General features: G+C 51.0%; 1 protein-coding gene across 1 annotated transcript in view; it reads right to left on the minus strand.

Moving 5' to 3' along the window:
- Positions 1-18977, minus strand: part of LOC111934856 (axonemal central pair apparatus protein HYDIN-like) — a 57955-nt gene that overhangs the window by 31924 nt on the left and 7054 nt on the right. The window contains exons 5-19 of the mRNA XM_086847654.1: positions 18692-18826; positions 16983-17182; positions 16413-16537; positions 14905-15109; positions 13007-13199; positions 12279-12378; positions 10916-11034; positions 9522-9745; positions 7548-7615; positions 6514-6746; positions 5598-5707; positions 4242-4377; positions 3629-3793; positions 2593-2745; positions 531-769 (exon numbers count right to left, since the gene is read on the minus strand). Coding sequence (XP_086703780.1) covers positions 531-769; positions 2593-2745; positions 3629-3793; positions 4242-4377; positions 5598-5707; positions 6514-6746; positions 7548-7615; positions 9522-9745; positions 10916-11034; positions 12279-12378; positions 13007-13199; positions 14905-15109; positions 16413-16537; positions 16983-17182; positions 18692-18826 — 2405 coding nt within the window. The remainder of the gene's footprint in view (positions 1-530; positions 770-2592; positions 2746-3628; positions 3794-4241; positions 4378-5597; positions 5708-6513; positions 6747-7547; positions 7616-9521; positions 9746-10915; positions 11035-12278; positions 12379-13006; positions 13200-14904; positions 15110-16412; positions 16538-16982; positions 17183-18691; positions 18827-18977) is intronic.

Genomic DNA, 18977 nt, shown 5'->3' on the forward strand with positions numbered 1-18977 from the left:
AGGAACAGCAGGAGGAAGCGGCAGTGGCACTGCGGGCCCCACACAAAGCAGCAGTTTCCATCTGGCCCTGGAACTGCTCTGGGGGCTCCTGCCTTCCTGGGGGGGTTGGTGCCCTCCTGTCTCTCTGTTCCCAGGCCCTGCTTGCCTGGGAAGTGCCATTTCAGAAGGGAAGGCTGTGAGGCCATCTGCCCTTGGTCCCTCAGCCCCACGGAGGGACCGCCTCACCCGGGCGCCCTTTTGGGAACCTTTTGTTCTGGGGCAGCTGTGACACCACTGCTTGATCAAGTGAGGACATAAATGTATTACAACTAAAGACAATTCAGTGGCCATTTAGCAACTGGTTTCCCTTCCAGTGGCTTTTGAGGGTATCTAACAACTCTCAACTGGCCACCACACGTTTCTGAAGGAATCTCTGCCTTCAGGGAAGGACTCAGGGATTGGAACACTGAAGAAGATCTTGCCTGAAGGACTACAGCAAAACTGCTCCTTGTTGAGCCAGGAGGAGAGGTGGGAGTGGGGAGATCTCCTACCTGAATTGGTATCCCAAGTTGAGCTCTGGGGCCAGTGGTTTGTCTGTGACAATTGTGGTGCCAGTGCCCATAGCCCTCAGTAAGAAGCTGAAGCAAAAGCTGTTCTCGATGAAGAGCTGGATGGAGTCAGCAAAATGCCCAGTGTCATCCAGGATGGCTGTGACAGTCACAGGAACCTCACCCCTAGCGGGGATCACTCCTTCTTGGGTTTCAAGAACAAAGCACTGGGGTTTATCAGCCTGTAAGACAAGCAGAAGATGCATTTAGGATGGAAACCATGCACCGTGATCTCTTGTGGGATATAAGAAAAGGACAGACTGAAGAGGGGAGGATAAAAATCATAAAGGCTTCATTTCCCTAAATTTGAGCTGCAGTCTCAGGCAACAGCAGAGCTCATACAACCTGTATTTTCCTCTCCTTTAACAGACTCACCTAATGACCCCAGCTCTGCCCAACCCAAGGGATGTTTATCCTCAGGAGAGTGTTCCTTCCCCACTCTTGCTCTGGAGTGTGTGCCAGGGAAAGCTGCTTTCTCTCTCTCCTGCCTTCTCACAAAGGCTCAAGGCCAGAGGAAGCCAGGACTGCTCAAATCCCACTCCAGAAACCACACAGCTGGAGGACACTGCTGAAGAATATCACTGCAATACCAGTTGCAACCCCAACACCAAACTATTCTTGCCCAAGGGGCCATCAGTGCTTCTCAAGATCCCCTGAAGGACTGAAGCCCTCACTTCCCACTGACCATCAGCTGTAGAGAGGTGCCCCAGTGCCCTCTGCTTTGGAAAAGCCACCTCAAAATGGTTACAGCAGAGCAGAAAAGCAAGAAGCAGAAAGGAAACTGGATGATGTGTGCTCTGTGCACATGGCCCACTCTTCCCAAGAACTCTTGTCATCTGCTTTCTCATGGAGTCCATGGATTGGGCAAGAGAGCTGGAAGCTGCTCAGAGCAGGGAGGAAAGGTCTGGCACCAGCACAGCTGTACAGACACAGCTCTGCAGGCCCAGCCCTGCTAGGAGCACGTGAAACCCATCATTTCCATGCCAGGCCCACCCAGCCAAGATGCACTGCTCCCTGCAAAGGCTGAAAGCAGAATTTCATTGTGGAGTTAGAGAAAGCTGTCCTGGAAAAAACCCTCACTTGAAGGTGGCATTTATCCCCCAAAGAGCTGGAAAAGCAGCAAGTTCAACTTCACAGCCCTCCTCCTTGGCCCAGGAGGCTGTGGCTGGACTCTCCCACATGGCCTGATGCTTTAGCCACAAACACAAACAAGGCCATAGGATCAGGTTTGAAGCAGCTCCACAAGTTCAGCACATCCAGCAAGAAGAAAAACAAACCTCAAGCCCCTCCCAGATCTCCCCCTCCAGCAGACAACCCAGCCAGCCCCAGCCCCAGCCTACAAGCCCTTCCTGGCTGTGCCAGCCCTGCTCTCCCTGCCAGGGGAGCAGCCCCAGCTCCTTCTGTCCTGTGCAACCTCCACATATGAAAACAGCCTTTCTCTGCAGCTGCTCCCCAAAGATGCTCTTCAACAGCACAAAGATCACAGGCTGGGGGGGTGCACAACCCCCACACATCTTCGTGTGCACAGCCCAACTGGCTTGAGCCACAGGAGCTGTGACAATTGCAGTCTGAGGACAGAGCTCACACCCTGCTCTCCACTACAAACAGCACTTGGGCACAAAGCAAATGCAGCTGGGACAGGGAAACCATAGGGAAATCCAGGCTCTCTGGGGAGCAAAGGAACACAGGTTTCTCTGATCTCAGAGCTCCAAAAATGTCACACGCACATCTGAAGACCTTCCAGAAAGTGAAGGGAGGACCTGTCACCACAATCCAGACTTGTTTCTGCTCCAACATCTCTGCACCTGATTTCACCGAGGGCCCCAGCTAAAACCACTCCAGAGCCAGGATCCTCTTGCCTCGCTCCAATGGAATATTGGAGTATCCTGCCACCTCTCACACCAGATGGGCCAGATGGAAATCTTGCATATCAAAACCAGTCATAAAAAGTCCTGGCTGCTACTGACCAGTCAAGTCCCTGGAAAACAGCCCCACAGGTACTTACAATCTTGATCCTGAAGTCTACAGGGACGAGACCTGTGTTGAAGAGGGTAAGAGTTTGTGAGCTCGGCTGTAGCACTGGGATCATGCCAAAGTCTATCTTCTTTGGAGTTCCATAGATTTCTGCCAGCTCTCCAGAGCTCAGGAATTCTGCTCTCTGTTCCAGGAAGAAGCAGGAAAGAAAGATTTTTTAAAAAGCCAAAACAAACCACAACAGGGAAACCTAAAAAAGCTTAAACAGCTCAACTCTACTCAAGTTATTTATTATTTATTATTTATTATTTAACCCCTCTCCAGCTGAAATGCTGGGCTTTTGGGGAAAAAAAATTAAAGTTACATATTCACCTCCAAATTAAAAAGGATTAAGGTAAGAGAAACTTTCAAAATACAAATGATTGGCCCAAGGTAAAAGCTTTGCAAGAAATGTCTAGTTAAGACCAGGCTGACAGGTAAACAATTGGTTATTCTGGTGAGGAGAAACCCTCCTGCTTAAGGTAAGCAGCCTGATAGTTGAAAGCAACTGTTGTGTCAAACTTCAGGCTCCCTGGCACAGCCTGCACTGCCTGTCCTTCCTGCTGACTGATTTACATGCAGTGTCACAATGGCCCAGGGTCAGATACTTGGTGCCATCCAGGGAATTTGCCATCATCACTTCCATGTGTTTTAATGTAAGTTTAAATCCTTGCAACTACTCTTCAAATGCCAGCTTTCCTTTCTTTTACACAAAGCTCAACCTTCCCAGAAGTCTTCTGACATCCTCTTTTGTGCTTAAAGAGATGACATTTGAAAACAGGTATTTCCAAAGTTACTAGCATTTTAAAGATTAATTTAACTAAAATTATCCTCAATTCCAGCTTAGGAACTACATTCAGAGTCAGACACTGAGATTACCACCTATAAGGCATAAGCTCTTCATGCCACCAGTCCCTTCTGTCCTTCTCCACAGCAGCCTGTGCCTGTTTTTCCCAGAAGAATCCCTGCACACTCTGCACCCTGCCAGGAGGAGCTGCACAAAGGCACACATCTCCCCTTGCACTCACCAGTGGGTTTCTTTCATCCCCAAACACGCCGATCAGAACATTGGTGCGATGATCGCCCAATGTTTGCACTTGGATTGTAACCGGAATCTCTGCGGTGCTGCGAGGCTGGACAATGCCACAGGGTTTGGGGCTGGAGTACAACACAGGAGAGTCCTCCTTGCGTTTCTAGAAGGGACACAATCAAATGCAGCTTCAGAGGGACCTCCAAATTCAGCTTGAAACTCCTTAACATCCACCGCCACAGCAACTCACACATGTTTTTCAAAATCCCCAGGACAAAGGTAAAAGGCCCAAAGAAGATGCAAGAATTGCAGGCTTAGCATTCTCAGGGGGTCCTGCAAGGAGGCTGCCAGCACAGCTGTTGGTGTCTGTGGCTGCAGCAGCTTTTCACAACCCTCTAAGATCTCCCACCAGAGAACACCCTGAAGACTAGAACATAAACTGTTTCCTCAGGAGGTTAAACTGCCTCCTAAAGTTTACATTCAGGTAGGATCCTGCTCTCAGCAGATTTTTAAGGCTGAACAGAAAACAGCAAGGTCTTATCCAAACCCTTTTTTCCCCTAATAATCTCCTCAGCAATATTTGAGAGGAGGAGGTGGATGCAATGACAAACCTGGGGAATGAGCCCGTAGCAGCCAGGAAGGTGAGTTTTATTGGTGATGATGAACTTCTTCTCGTATGGCTCCTTCAGGTGGCACTTATTGCAGTGCATGATTTGGGGGTACACTTGCAGCTCAGGAACCAGACATCTGGGCAAAGAGATGACCCCAAGGGAATCAGAGATACTGAGAGAACAGAGAACATTTACCCCCAAAGATAACCCATTTGTCACTGTCAAACAGACATTTAACAGCCCTGCAGTGAGAAATTGCCTTCAAAGCCTTCCCACTCCAACACGGCTTGTCAAGGAGGGGCAAACCCTGAGAGGCAGCAGCCAGAGGCTGCCAAGTGCCCCAGGCAGAGCACTTACTTTGTCCCACAGCTGCCTCAGCCTCTCCTTTACCCCAGAAGGCTTGCAAGGACTCCTGTAACAGTCCCGGTGATCCATGAGCTCTGGGGGAGCATTCCCAACACGGATCAGTGCTCACTAAGGCTCAAGGAACACACGACTCCGGTGTCTCAGTAAAAATGACTCCCTTCTCTCCCACGGGGCTGTTGCCCTGCCTGAAAACTCAGCTGTTTGCCCCAGCTTTGGAGGGCATGGGACACCACCTGCCCTACAGAGTGGGTGATCACCCCCTCCCAGTTCCTACAGCTCCCTCGGTCCTTCACTCCACAGCTCCATGCACTGACTGTCCCCATTTGCACTTGCTTGACAAAACTGCAGCCCAGGCACTGACTGCATGGCTCTGCCTGCGAGAGGGAGCAGCACCAGGGAACTGCATCCCTCTCGACATTAAACTGGCAGGATGGAATTCTGCTGCAGCAAGAGCAACTTTTGGTTTAAGTCTGAAAACATTCAAGCTCAAAATGGGAAGCAGAGGAAAGGAGAAAAACTAGAGCTGACTTGCCACATCAAGGGCTCTTTTCCCCTCGTAAGATCTTGCCCTCACCACTCTGGCTGTGAGCCACTTCCCCACTGTCACGTGCCCTCATGAACAGAACCAGACCCTGGCTCTCAGCAGGCTGCTTGGTGTGTCCCAAACCAAAGCAGGGGGGTCTCAACCCAGCACAGCTCCATCTCTTGCAGGAAGAAGGAGAGCAGGTCCTCGGGAAATTTGTTCCAGCTCAAGCACCAAAAACCAGGCCAATAAATGATTTCATTCCTGGTCCCTCTAGAAAAAGGCCCAGGACTGTGCTGGGCTGTGAGCAGGGCTGCTTTTCACCACAGGCTGCTTTCCAAGCACTGCTGTTCTCGTGTCCAGCTGGTCACAACATGAGAACATTAAACAACACTTCCCTTGGGAGCTGCAGCCAGCAAACCCTGTGCCAGGCAGTGTGCTGGGAGAGGCCAGGGAAGTGCTGGTACCTGGCTGTGATGATCACTGATGCCACTTCCTTGCCAACACCCTCCAGGCCCACCAGGTCCACCAGCATTTTCCGGTAGTATTCCATCACCGTGTTGGAGCACAGGGTCACCTGGTGGAAGAGAAGAGCAGTAAATTCTTCCTTATAAAAGCTCATTACCCACACGTGGTATTCTCCAGTTCTTGTTTCATGGGAAGGAAAGGGAGGATTTTGCCTTAATTACTCTGCTGATCCATGTGTAGAGCACAGTCTCTGAGAGTAACAAAAGCCTTCTGGCAATACCAGATTTGTTAAACACACCTTGCTATCATGGCATAGGTCAGCTAAATTCAAACATTAGGCTAAAGCTCTACACACCACTGTACCCAAATTAAGGGGCCAATTTTTCATCTGACTACAATGACACAAATGCAGATGAAATCTGCTGACTTGGACAGAATGAGTTCAGCTTTACAGCAGGAAGCTGAGGGCAAATGTGGCCCAGCAGGTGCTGGGCAGTTCATGGCTGCAGAGCTTTTTGTCTCCACTGGAGATCCCTGCAATGAACACAAATCATTCTGCTCCCAGGAGAGGAGACATGAGACCAAGAAGAAAAGCAAACTGCTTTCTACAATGACACCTCTCATTCTGTCCTCATCCTTCCTCTGCCCACTTGCAATCAAAGAAACTGCTCTCAAAAACACAAGAATGGCTCCAGTACTTTACCATACGGTTTGTGATCTCAGCGTATGATTTTGGGAACAAAACAGTGCTGCTTCAGTTACATCCTGAGTAACCCAGCTAACAGAGGCCTCAGGCCAGTGCAGATCTCTCACTCACATGATCCTCAAAGCTGGCATCAGAGCTAAAGCCCTCCCACACTCCAGTGAAGCTTTAGCCCTGGGGCTGAAGCGTGTGTGGCTGGACTCTTCCCATACCTCGATATCCTGGTGTCCCTGGGGGAGGATGGTCCCTTGGCTGGGATTCATTGTAAACTCCCTTGGCTCCACATAAAAATGAATTCCCTTCCTCCAGGATGGGTCACCTTCCTTGCAGATTTGATCCAAGCTGCTGACAGCAGGCTGCGTGCCATCGTCCGACATGCGGAGCTTGAATGTCACGGCCAGCGGGGAGGTGTTAGTGAGGCGACAGGTCATGGTGCGGGGAAAACCTGGGAAAAGGACACAAATATCCATTTAGGCACCAACTGTGTCATGACTCCTGGTGTGAACAGCCTGGTAGGATGAAAGGGTGACTGCAGTTTAGCTCTTTACTATCTGAACTACAGCTCACCGAGAAGCTACGTGAGGAATTAATGGAATCTGGAGCTAGAAGGTGATGCAAAGCACCCTAATGCAGTTTCTCTCTGCAGCATCCTTAAGGCATCTCCTGGTTTGGGCCAAACAGACTGAGCAGGTGACAGCTCAGAGCACATTCCACTGGAGGCAAACCTGAGCCTTGCTTCGAGAGCAGTGATTAGGAACCATGTCCCACCTCACCCAACAAAGGGGGCCATCACAGCCCTGCTGCTCCCTGTGATTGCTGCCTGCAAGGGTTTACCCCACTTGAGCTCTGAGATTTGCTTTCCATCCTGGAAAGCCAGAGCTCCAGCCACACATGGTGGGGATGTCCTGCAGAGCCCGGCCACCGGCCACCACTGCTCTGCACTGGACATCTGGCTTGGCTGGCCAGCTCTGTGGGGAGGAGACTTCTCCCAGGCCTGCTCACCAAGAGTCATTTGAACACAGATGGGGGGAAAAAACAACTGCAGGCACAGCCCAGAGCTTCTATTCCTTGGTTCTATTTGATCTGACAAGGGCAAAATGCTACCTGAGGCACCAGCAGCCCTGGAGTTCCCAGCCTGAAGAGGCTGCTGTGGCAGAAGACGAGTGATGGATGTTTTTATGTTCAAGTGGTTCATTGTGGAACGCACAGATCCCTCACGCTGTGCCCAAGCCCAGGGAACACTCACCGAAGGAGATGTCACCGAAGTGGAGCTCATGGAGGTCGAAGTGTAAAGCCGGCCCAGTGACACACCCCCTGCGATGACGAGCACAGAGCAGGAGGAAATGCCTCGGTTAAAGGGAGTCACAAAGCGTGTGGCAGCCCTGGCTCGGGGACATAAAGCCTGGGGTCAGGGGCACCGTGGGCTTCAAATCAACACAGCACCATGTGCTCAGCACAGTGTCCGTGTGGGCAGGAGGCAGCTAAAGCCAAGTGGCCGGCAGCCAACAGCCACTGGTGGGGATTTGGGCACAGGGCAGGCAGGAAAAGCCCCCAGTTGCTGGTGGTGCCATGAAGGACCCTGAACACACACCCACACATGGCTCCATTGCCTCAGTTTCCCCATCTGTAATGTGATGGACATAAAAGTCCCCACAAACTTCTGTAACCAGCCTTTCCAGCCACGGGCTCCCTGCCTTGCTGCTTCTTAGCTCCAACTGGTGTTCCCATGGAGGAGCTTTCTCAGCAGATTTTGACCCACACAATCATTACTGACAGACTTTAGAGACATGAAGCCAGGGGAGCCCCAAGCATCCTCTGAAAAGAGCAGCAACAGTTCTGCACAGTGGGCAGATGAATCCTAGAGGAAAGGACCAGCCTGGCACCAGTGCAGCAGCCGGCACAGCCAAGGGCAATGGCTTCAACAACCAAACACGGGTGTCCTGAATCTACCACGCCACCTCACCTGTCCTTGAACTCAGCAGACAGGCTCCAAAAGTCACCAACATCCACTGAAATCAGCACTTGAAGCTGCACAACACTCACGAGTTTATTTTGTGGGTGACACCAATCCATGCCCACTCTGCTTTTTGGTTAAAAATCAAGGACCAGTGAACTGTGCCTTCTCTTGTGTTCCCAGGACTGCCACTGGCTCTGCTCTACACATCTCTACAAGAGACACCTGCCCTTGCCCAAGGAGAAAGCTGCTTATGCAATAATGTCCCAGGAGCAGTTTGGGGGGAGACAGAGGAGAATCAATTGATGGTGAAAGGTTCCCTCTTGATTTCCAAAATAACAGAGCAGCACTTTTCCTCCAAAAACAAAGCCAGCATAATTGTTTCTCCACTGCAGGCAGACCTACTCACCACTTTCCTCTTGCTAAGTCCTAATTTTCTTATTCTTTTTTGATCCATCTCCCTTATCTCATTGGTATAATCAAGTGCAGGGTGCATTCATTTCTTTATTGCCTTGATCCAGTGCCTCCCAACAGCAGCAGCCTAGCTGCAAAGCTCCAGAGCAGCCAGCATCAGCTTTCCTGCTTGCAGGACATTATCCTACCAGCACATGGCTCAGGCTGGCAGGGACAATCCCTCGTGCTGCTGTGGAACTGAGGACTGAGCTCTGCCTCCCCTGTTATCACCCCTTCTCCCTTTGCTGGGCCAGGATTATCTCTTGCAGTGGCACCAGCCCATGGGATGATGCCCATGTCCTTGGCACATTCCTGCTGCACAGTTCCCTGTCTCCCAGCCCTTTCCTAGCTGTGGAAAGGAGGGACTGGAGCACTCTCTGCACAGGAGTTGGGAGCACAGCTTGTCCCCCACAGCATGGCCATGAGAGGTGAGGTGAGGCTGCTGCTGCCCATTTGGGATGGATTATGAGCAGAAGTTTTTAAAAACACTGCTGCTGCTGCAGAATCACCCAGGCTGCCCCATCTCCAAAGCCCTGGGAGCTTTGCTGGGTGTTGAGCTGGGACAGCCCAGAGCAGCTACTGCCCAAAGCTGATCCATCCCACTGCCTGCCATGGCCCAAGGCAGAGGGAGATCCCTGCAGGGAGGAGTCATTCCAGCCCCCGGGCACCCTACACTGGGGCAGTGCCAGGATCAGAGCAGAGATGAAGAGCTCAGGAAACTCCTTTTTCCTCTGCTCGACCCCAAAATGAGGGAGGTGGGGGATGTCCCAGAGACAGCTACAGATGTGCCCAGCAAGCTCCCAGAGTCCTTACCAGACTGTCAGGATCACAGGCGTAGGAGATGCAGCCACACGGAACTGGAATTGTTCCTCAAAGCTCCCCAGGACGGTGGCATTGAAGGAGATGTGAATCGTCTGGATCCCACCTGCTGCAATGACGCCCTCCTCGGGGGCAAACTTGAAGCAGCGGCCCACGGTTGTGGCTGAAGGGATGTAGGTGAAGGGAGCATCTATAGCTCCTCGGTTCATCAGTTTCACCTGCAGCAGCAAGAAAGCAAAAGGGAAATTCATGTGCAATCTTCCCTTCTTGTCAGTTATTTTCTAATGATGCAATTCCCACCCAGAAAAGGCAGAAGATGCTTTGTGCTGCTGAAAGGCAGAAGTCCAAAAATACAACAGGACAAGTTCTGCCTTTGGGTTTTCATGCAAAGCAGCAGTAATTGCACATAACCAGAGTCACCCTGGGCTTCTCCCATGGACACAGAGCACTCCAGCTCTGGCCAGCATCACCAAGCTCATTCAGAGCTGGCCCTGAGAGCAACGTGGGGCAGCTGCGTAGTCAATCACCAGAGAGCTGCCACTGCCCCACTTAGCACAGCTCCAACAGTTCCATCTACTCATTCACCTTTTCCCAAATCATGACAACAACACATTGATAACGAGGCATCACCACCAAATACAGAGACAGCACCATCTTTTGGTAAAAAAAACCCAGTGTGTTTTTCCTTTCCACAGCCAAGCTTTTGAAAGAGTCTGGCATGATGCAGTGCCTTATTTTCTCCCTCTTTCAGTTGCTCTCTATTTTTTTTGCAAACTTGACACTATTTTGAGGGGGAGGCAAAGAGGTAGAAAGATCCTTAGCTTTATTCCCAGGAACACTTTTGTCTTTCTAGAGTCAGGGATGCAGCAAGGCTGGAGTGTGGTGAGGGAGTGGTCAGCAAAGGAAAGAATCCCAAGCCCTTTGCAAGGGCCAGCACTGAGCCAGGAGGCTGGATGGCTTTCCTGTGACTCCCAGGAATAAGCAGGAGACACTCCACTGAGAATTGTTTGCAGGGTACTGAAGCTCAACACAGCCAGTTTGTTCCAGCTGCTTCTGAACAGTCCAGTGCAAAGGTGCCTTGTGTCTGGGGCTGCCACAAAAGCCTCTGAACGTGCAGCTTTTTGACCCAGTCTGGGTTTCATATGCCAAGGGGTTGTTTTTCAGGAAGCTTCTGAGCTGACCCCCATGGAAGGCTGCCAAAAATTGGCATTACCAAGGGACTGGGGCTTCATGAACAGCAGACACACCTTTCTGACCCCACCAGATCTGCCCAGTACGTCCAATATTCCCTGCTCACAACTGCCCGTGTTGTCAGGAATTCCACAGGTCCACCAGGCTTGCTGCTGCCTCAGGAGCCATCAAGATCCATCCCAACCCCTGCTGCTCACCTCATAGACGTGGGAGGTGTTGACAAAAATGTTCCCAAGTTTCAGCATTTGACGGCTGAATTCAACCACGGGTCCTTGGCCTTCCCCTCGGAGGTGCAGGGGCAGCCTGCTCCCACGGCCTGGGGAGAGATGCTCATTTCAGTACAATAATTCCCACTGTTACACTCTATTTTCCAGCCTGCCTGAATGCTGGCCCCTGACTCTGAGCTGGATAAAACCAGCTCCTGATATTGCAAGAGAAGATTTGGACCCTTCTCTTCCCTCAGGACATTTCCCTTGGGGCTGACTTCCAATTTCTAACCCATTCCTTGGGCTGGTTTCCAATTTTAGCCACCAGTTTGCTGAGTTTTAAACATCTCTCATGTCCTGAAGTGACAGCCCAAGGAGTAATGGGTATCAATGGAAAGAAAGGAAATTTAGGTGAGGTATTAGGAAGAAATGTTTTACTGTGAGGCTGGTGAGACACTGGAGCAGGCTCCCCAGGGGAGTTGTGGAGGTTCCAGCCCTGAAAGTGTTCAAAGCCAGGCTGCTTGGGGCTTGGAGCTACCTGCTCTAGTGGGAGGTGTCCCTGCCCAGGGCAGGGCTCTTGGGACTACATCATCTTTAAGGTCCATTCCATCCCTAACACACCATGATTCTATGGTTTCCTTCCCATGCACCTAGAGGAGCTTTGAAATCCATTCAGTGAAGGCACAAGCTCATCAAGAGTTTGGCAATTGTACCTGGCAGATTGCTGGGCAGCAATTGCCAAACTACCTGGCCCAGTAGCACAAGACTTTGTTGCCCAAGCCCTCAACTTCTGGCACTCAGCATTGTGTTCTATCTCCACAGACTGGGAGCTGCAAGGTGCCAATTCCCACACAGGGAGAGAAGCAGGTGCTGGCCAAGGCTGGTCCCTCTACAAAGACCCTGGGCTCAGTGGGGCTCAGCCACCTCTGGTCTGGTGGTGTGTGGGCAGTGGGAGGTGATCCAGGCTCAGGGAGCACATTTCTAACTCAGCTCCTGCTGCCTGATGATGGATCCATGCCAAATGGACCCATCCTGGAGGTCACTGGTCTAGAGGGGCTTAGTGCTTGTTCTCTCAAGCTGTTCTGCTCTGGCCTTTGAGGAAATGCTGGCAAAGCCGTGCCATGAAAACATCTCCCTGCAGTGCCTGGGTTGTTCTGGGATCAGTAACCCAGACCCAGGATTCTGACCCTGGCCTTGCACAGGAGACTCCCTGGAAGCTGCAGGGGCAGTGGCATGTGCCAGCACTGCCCTGCTGCCCAGGGACTCTTCCCAGCAGTTCCAGGGGAGCTCAGTGGGCTCAGGCTTGCACCATGGCTTCAGTAGGGCTGAGAGAAGCAGGGGAAAGGAGCTGTACCTGAGATGTTGCAGTAAGCCACACTCCGATACTCTCGGGCCTTTAGGGGTTTAAAGGTCACCTTGATTTGGACTGAACTATTTGGCCCGATCTCTCCCTCCTGAAACAGAAAGAGACAGCAAAACATTTCTCTTCAAACTTCCCATTTCTTGTGTACAACCACAGTCCTGCAAGCCTTTATTTAGAGCATCAGTGATGAGTGAACAACACAAGGAGCCCAAGGAAACGCTCCAAACCCAGCTCAATACACCACTGGAAGCTCTCAATGCTCAGCTGATCAGCTCCCACTCTCCACAACATTCCCACTGCTCTGACACAAGCTGTTGGTCACATCATGCTGCTGTCAGCTGCAGTATGTAACTGCCTCTGTGCACTGGTGCACTTGGCAGGAAGAGAACATGATCCCCTTCCCTGGAAATAAAAATATTAGTTTAACCTGTTTGGAAAGAAAGCAGGGGTTGGGATTATTCTGGGGTTTACTCCAAGATGAGAAGGGATTTTGCACTGTGCAGACTCCAGGCATTCATCATCTCTCACAATGCCAATCCTCAGAATCAGGGCTCTGGTTGATGGGAGAACGTGGGGGTTCACTTGCATAAACAGAAGAGGAGGAGGAGGAAAGGGAAGGGGAAGGGGAAGGGGATAGGGAAGAGTTAGAGTGTTAGAGTGTTAGGGAGTTAGAGAGTTAGAGTTAGAGGAAGAAAGTGAGGCTCTCAGCTATCACTTACCAGTGGCTCAAGGGAAAAAGCATCATTGGAGAATAGCATGGGGTCTTCTTTCACCATCATCATCTTCTCCCGGACGCTGCTCTTCAGGATGGCGCGGCGATCTTCACAGGAACCCTTCTTCTTCGCTCTTCTTCTCTCTCCCGTCGTGTTGTCCACGCAGGCCTCTCTCGGTGATCGCAGCAAGTAACACTGCCTGCAGCCACAGGGACAGACAAAGCCAGCAGATGGTTCAATGAGCCCGAGATTTGCAGAGAGAAGTGGAAGTGCAGGAGAGCAAAGCACCTGGGGAGGAGCAGCAGCAGCTCCCAGCAAGGGCTGACCCCAAGCCATGGCAATCCCAAGTGGATCAGAGCATAACTTGTTCACTGGTACAACAGGTAGTTTTACTGCACACTTGCAAACACAGGAGAGGTTTGGAAAGCCAGCATCCCTTAAGAGAACCTCCGGCCTCAAAGCCTCTGCCAAAACTGAGGGACAATCCAGCAGCCACCTCAACTGGCTTTTCCTACCACTGAGATGCTCAGGGGAGGAGATAAAGATCATGGAGCAGGACTTCCCTGGGAAGGGGAGATGAAGCTGGGTCACAGCTCTGCGTTACCAGCATCACTCTTGGTTTCTTCTCTTTGGGACCTGCCCTGTTCCCTGCTCTGCCTTTCTCAAGAGCATCCCAGAGCACTTCCAAAGGAAATGGATGAATTCAGGCACTGCATCCCTTCAATGACATTCAAGGTTTTATATGCATGAAAACAGAGGCTCTGAGAAGGGAAGGGACTTGGTTCTGCAGGAGGGGGACAGCAAACTCCTGGAGAGACCTTTTTGTGATCCAGAGCTTTATGGGTCCCATCCCAGTGCATGGTAGTAGAATCCTGTAGTAGTCCTGAGAAGAAAAGGATCCTACACTATCTCCTCTCATAAAAAAAGTCTTCTCTGCTCCAAGACCTCAAAAGCTTCTCTGACAGCAGGACAGTGGCCTTGGAGCTAAAACCATCCCTAGGACTGGAAATAAGGAAGAATGAAATGTCATGGTGACAGTCTAGGACTGTCATAAAACTGGTGTGAAAACAGATGCTTTTGGAAAAAAACCCATGAAACCAAAACCAGGCTGAAGTTTCCTTTGGGGAAACCTTGTTGCTTCTGAGGGGAAAGTGGATCACCTGGGGTCCAGGCTGAGGCAGGCAAGTGGGAAAAATGGAAATAAACAGCCCAGGGAAGCAGCCAGAGAAGGTCACAGGATTTTCTTTTAACACACAGAGCTTGTATGAAAGTCAGACATCGTGTAAGCAGATAGAGAACAGTGGAAAACCAAGAAGCCCAGGGCACTAAAGGACCCTCTTGCCAGCCATTCAAGTGGGCCAGTGTTCATCTCCTGGTCCTTTGCAGGCAGCTTAAAATGGCTCTGAGGAGTGCAAATGACCTGGCCCACAGCAAGCAGGGGCTTTCCAGGGCAGTTTTGGCAGGGCAGTTCTGGCAGGGCAGTTTGCACAAGCAGGCTGAGCAGAAAGGATGCAGCCACCCACCCTCCTTCTGTAGTGGGTTGTGTCTTTTGGCTGGTTGTGAGGTGCTTGCCTTTTATTTTCTTTTTGCTTTCTTCCCTTTTTTTCCCCCCCAGCAATGGTTTACAAATGACCAAAAGCCATTGCTGCTGCTGCCCCGTTAGAACTTGAGGAAATCCAGTCATTGCCATCAACCTTTCCTTCCCAAAATGCCATCCCTGGCTGGGGTATAAATGGAACTGGAATGTCAAGTGCTGAGCTCCTGAAGCCCAGGGACACACCCCCTAATGCCAGGGATGCTTTACTTGGCCTGAGCCATTCCAAAGCACCAACACCCTCCTGAGGCCGTACGTTAGTTTTAGTCTTGGCCCATGGATCTCACTGAAATGCATCTTTCAAACCAACCTCCTCTTCTCTTCATTCTCATCTTCCTCACTAGGAAAAGTCTTCCACTGGAACTGGGCTCTGATGTTACTCCTGTTCTCGATGAACATTGCTGTGTGGCTTGACGTGGTGATGAAAGTCTTCTTCAGCTCCACGGAATACGTCCTCAACCCGATGCTGACATCTACAGCTTCTCCCTGAAGGTTTGTGTGGATCCTTTCTTCACCTGGAACAAAGCAAAGGGGAGCCTTTGCTCAGCTCAGTTGCTGATGAAAGCCCAAGGAACAGAGCAAACCACAGGTGACAGAAGAAAGGGTCACAGCTTTTAGCTCTATTTGCAGTTCTAGGGGTCAGCACATTTATAACGTCCTGACAGCTGTGTGTGTGCAGCGTGAGGGTGTCCTGGGCACCTCCTAAAACAGCTCATTTTGGAGTGTGTTTGTGGAGATTTGGCCCCAAGGTACAATGAGGTTTGTCAGGTGTGCTCAGGTGACCCACTCAGATCACCAGGATTTCTGCATCCAAGTCCTTCAGGTGATGCTAAGGAGCCCTGTTCAGTCCTGGCTTGCCTGGGGTTCCCCCTGGGCATCCCATGAGATTCCTGTCTCTCCTGATCCCTTGGATCCCTTGCTGCTGACAAGCAAATCCACCTGGGGGCATGTGAGCAGAAAAAGGAGGCCCAGAGGAACAAGTGAGGTGAAGCCCACAGCAGGAGGGGACCCAGGTGAGGAAACACAACCAGCCTGGCTCTGCAATATGACAAACCACTACAAAATGAACACCATGAAAATCATCATCATCATCAGCTCCCTGTCCAAACACACAGCCACATCAGTCTTGAAATATTTGATATTGTTCTGATCTCAAAAACCAAACTGGAGCATTTCAAATTGAATAAAAAAGGGACCAAGGAAAGATCAGTAAGTACAGAGCAGCTTCCACATGAAGCCTGAATGGGATTCCTCAGTCAAGAAATCAAATGGGAGATAGATGTGAGAGGTGTGCAACAGCATGAATGGCCTGGGAAATGGGGACAAGGAAAAAATTGTCTTGATTTGTCACCAAAAAGTACTTGAGGATTTGAAAATGTTATTAGACAGAAACTATATATATGTTAGAGGGCAACACAGTACAAGGGTCTGTGACAAGCCAGTGGAGCAGCAGCCTATGGGACAGAGGTGTGCAAGAAATACACTGCATTGGAGAGAGTCTGATGGAGACCTCACACCTCACACACAGCACTGGCCAGAATAAAACAAAACTTCAGCCAGGCATAGCCACATGGCAGTGGAGAATCAGGGCTCCTCCTTCCTCCACTCAGCAACTCTCAGCAAAACAGGAGCCCAAAAATCTTAGTCCTGTTAGAGGGGATGCACTTTATCAGCCCCCTAAGCACCAACTGGTTCTGAGTTTTCTTTGGGGTTGAGCTGGAACAGGGGAGGTACATCTAGAGGGAATTGAGGTGGCTGGCACAACAGGGAGTGGTGCTGGAGAAGTGTCCTGTGCCCCGTGCAGTGCCCAGCACTCACCTGTGTTGTAGCACACCACCATGGACCCAAAATGGGCACCAGTGGTCAGCGGGTGAAATCCCACTGTCACCTGCACGCTGTCACCAGCACCCAGAGCTCCCATGGCCGGAACCACGGAGAAAGGACTGCAACACAAAGAGAGAGATCAGGACTCAGGGGACATCTGGGGATGATATTCCTTCTGCAGTGCAGGTCACTTCGGCTCCCTTGGGCAAGCAGGGAGCACAGAAACCTCAGGCAACAGAAAAGAGACAAAACAGGATCAGAAACAGCTGCTGACCTACTTCTGAGGGGATACAGACCTCAGGAGATCCTGTGGGATAAAATGACCTCATCTGCCCCATACTCTGCATCCAGCTCTCTGCAATGAGACCCAAGGATCCCACTGCCAGCAATCCCATCAGAGAATGGTTTGTGAAACCACTGAAAGCAAGAGCAGATGCCATCCATCCTGCTCACTTCCAGCCAGAGCTGCAGTGCCGCCCTGATGCTCAGCTTCCTTTTGTTGCTCTTTGCCAAGCCTATTATCACCCAAAGGTGTTTTGCACAAGGACAGAGGAGCTGCCTCACCTCTGGGTGCTGATGTAGTAATGAGCCTCCAGGTTGCCAGTGTTGCGAAGCAGCAGAGTCTTCTTGGTGCTGCTCTTGACCGGACACTCCGAGAAGTTCAGCTGGTCTGGGATGGTCAGGACAGCTCGGGCAGCAATGGCCCGAATTGGCACAACTATCCTTTCTGTTTTAGTGATGCAGACCAGCTCATGGGAATAATCCTGCAGGAAAAGAAACTAGCTCAGCATGGGGCATTTAGTGCCATTCCCATGGCAGAAGAAAACAATGGCCTAGAACCCTTCAAGGGCATCTATTCTATTCTATTCTATTCTATTCTATTCTATTCTATTCTATTCTATTCTATTCTATTCTATTCTACTCTACTCTACTCTACTCTACTCTACTCTACTCTACTCTACTCTACTCTACTCTATTCCACCCCAAAATGAACACTAAGTTCTACCAATAATATTATTATTATTAAAGGCACCAGTTCACTTTGCAAAACCTATCTCAGTGGCATTAAGCTCTCATGTCATTAGGGTCATACAGAGAACTGCCCTAGGCCACAACTTCTACTCTAAAGTTTAATGATGTTAAATAATTTCCAAGTCCCTTCTAAGGAACATGGAGCTAGGGAACACAGGCCATTCCTCTTTAGGTTCCTGTATTCCTGCTGTTTGAGAATAGGACCAAGTGTTAAACTGACTCTAAGCAGCAAAAGGAAAGGAAGGTGAGAAAACAGCTGCACCCAAAAAGGTCCTGCACCTCTGGTCTAGTGTAGAAACATGAGTTGGCTCACAACTCCCCTCTAACTTTGCCTCTCCAAGCAAGTCAGGAGAAGAACAGTGCTAAGAGGTAGCAGGATGCTGTTGGATGTTGTTTGTTTCCCTTCCTCCCTTCCCTGCCATGTCCTAAACCCTTCTGTATGAACAAACCTCCAGATCCCAGCACTGAGATCAGAGCTCTAGGGCCTCGGCACTGCTGCTCAAATCTCCCCAGCAAAGCACGTTTGGCACGGAATGGGGGCCAGTGGACAGAGCAGCCCCAGTGACAGGAATGAAGACAGAGCCACAGCAGTGTCACTGCCACAGGCTCTGGGCTCACAGCTCTGCCTGCAGGTTGTACCTGCCCTACAGCAGCTCTTTCAGCAGGTGTCCAAGTCCCCTTGCAGCTCACCAACCTCCTGCTAAGGGCACCTAGAGCTCAGTGTGCCTGTGCCAGGCTGGGCTCACAGGCACAGCACATCCTCTGCCCTGGCCTTGCAGCTGTACTTTGGTCACTTGTGCTGTGGCACAGCACAGCTGCAAGGCTGGAGAACAGAGGGGGCAGAAATCACCACTTTGCTCCAGCCCAGGCTGAGGCAGGGAAGCTGTTGCCAGTCAGGAAGGAGGAAAGCTCTCTGAGCTCTTCATTCTTCCAGTGTTTTCCATAAGAATGAAACCCCTTCCACCGTACCTAGAGATGGCTGAACATCTCTCAACAGCCCTCTGTCATTTTCATCCTGTTCCCTGTGCATCTTCCCTTGGGAATGCTCAGGAATGTGCAGGGAGGGGAAGCAGGGCCTGTCAGGCCTGGCTGCAGCCCCTGACAGCACGTGCCAAGGTGAGCCTGGCTGCAGGCTGCCTGCCCCCAGCCTGGAGCCAAGCTCACAGCATGGAATGGGCTGTCCCAGAGTGCAGGGAGAACAATGGCTCTGGAGATAATGGTGTGTTTTGGCTCAGTCTCACCTTGCTCTCGTTGGGGGTGAACTGAATGCGCACACGGGCAGTCGCACCTCGTGGCACAGCACGGTACGCGTCGTTGGGGCACACCAGCCTGAAATAAGGCGAGCTCTGCATGGAGACCTGCACCAGCTGAACACACTGCAGGGAAGACATGAAACAATGATTGTGCCACTTGTGCAAACAGGCTGACAGGAGACCTGTCCGTGCCCTGCTGACATCCTTCCTTGATCCCTTTCCCAAAGCACTTTCAGCTGTGCAGGTACAGGCACATCATTCACAAGGGACAACT

Source organism: Cyanistes caeruleus, chromosome 12 (genome assembly GCF_971803275.1).
Source record: "Cyanistes caeruleus chromosome 12, bCyaCae1.hap1.1, whole genome shotgun sequence".
Lineage (NCBI taxonomy): Eukaryota > Metazoa > Chordata > Aves > Passeriformes > Paridae > Cyanistes > Cyanistes caeruleus.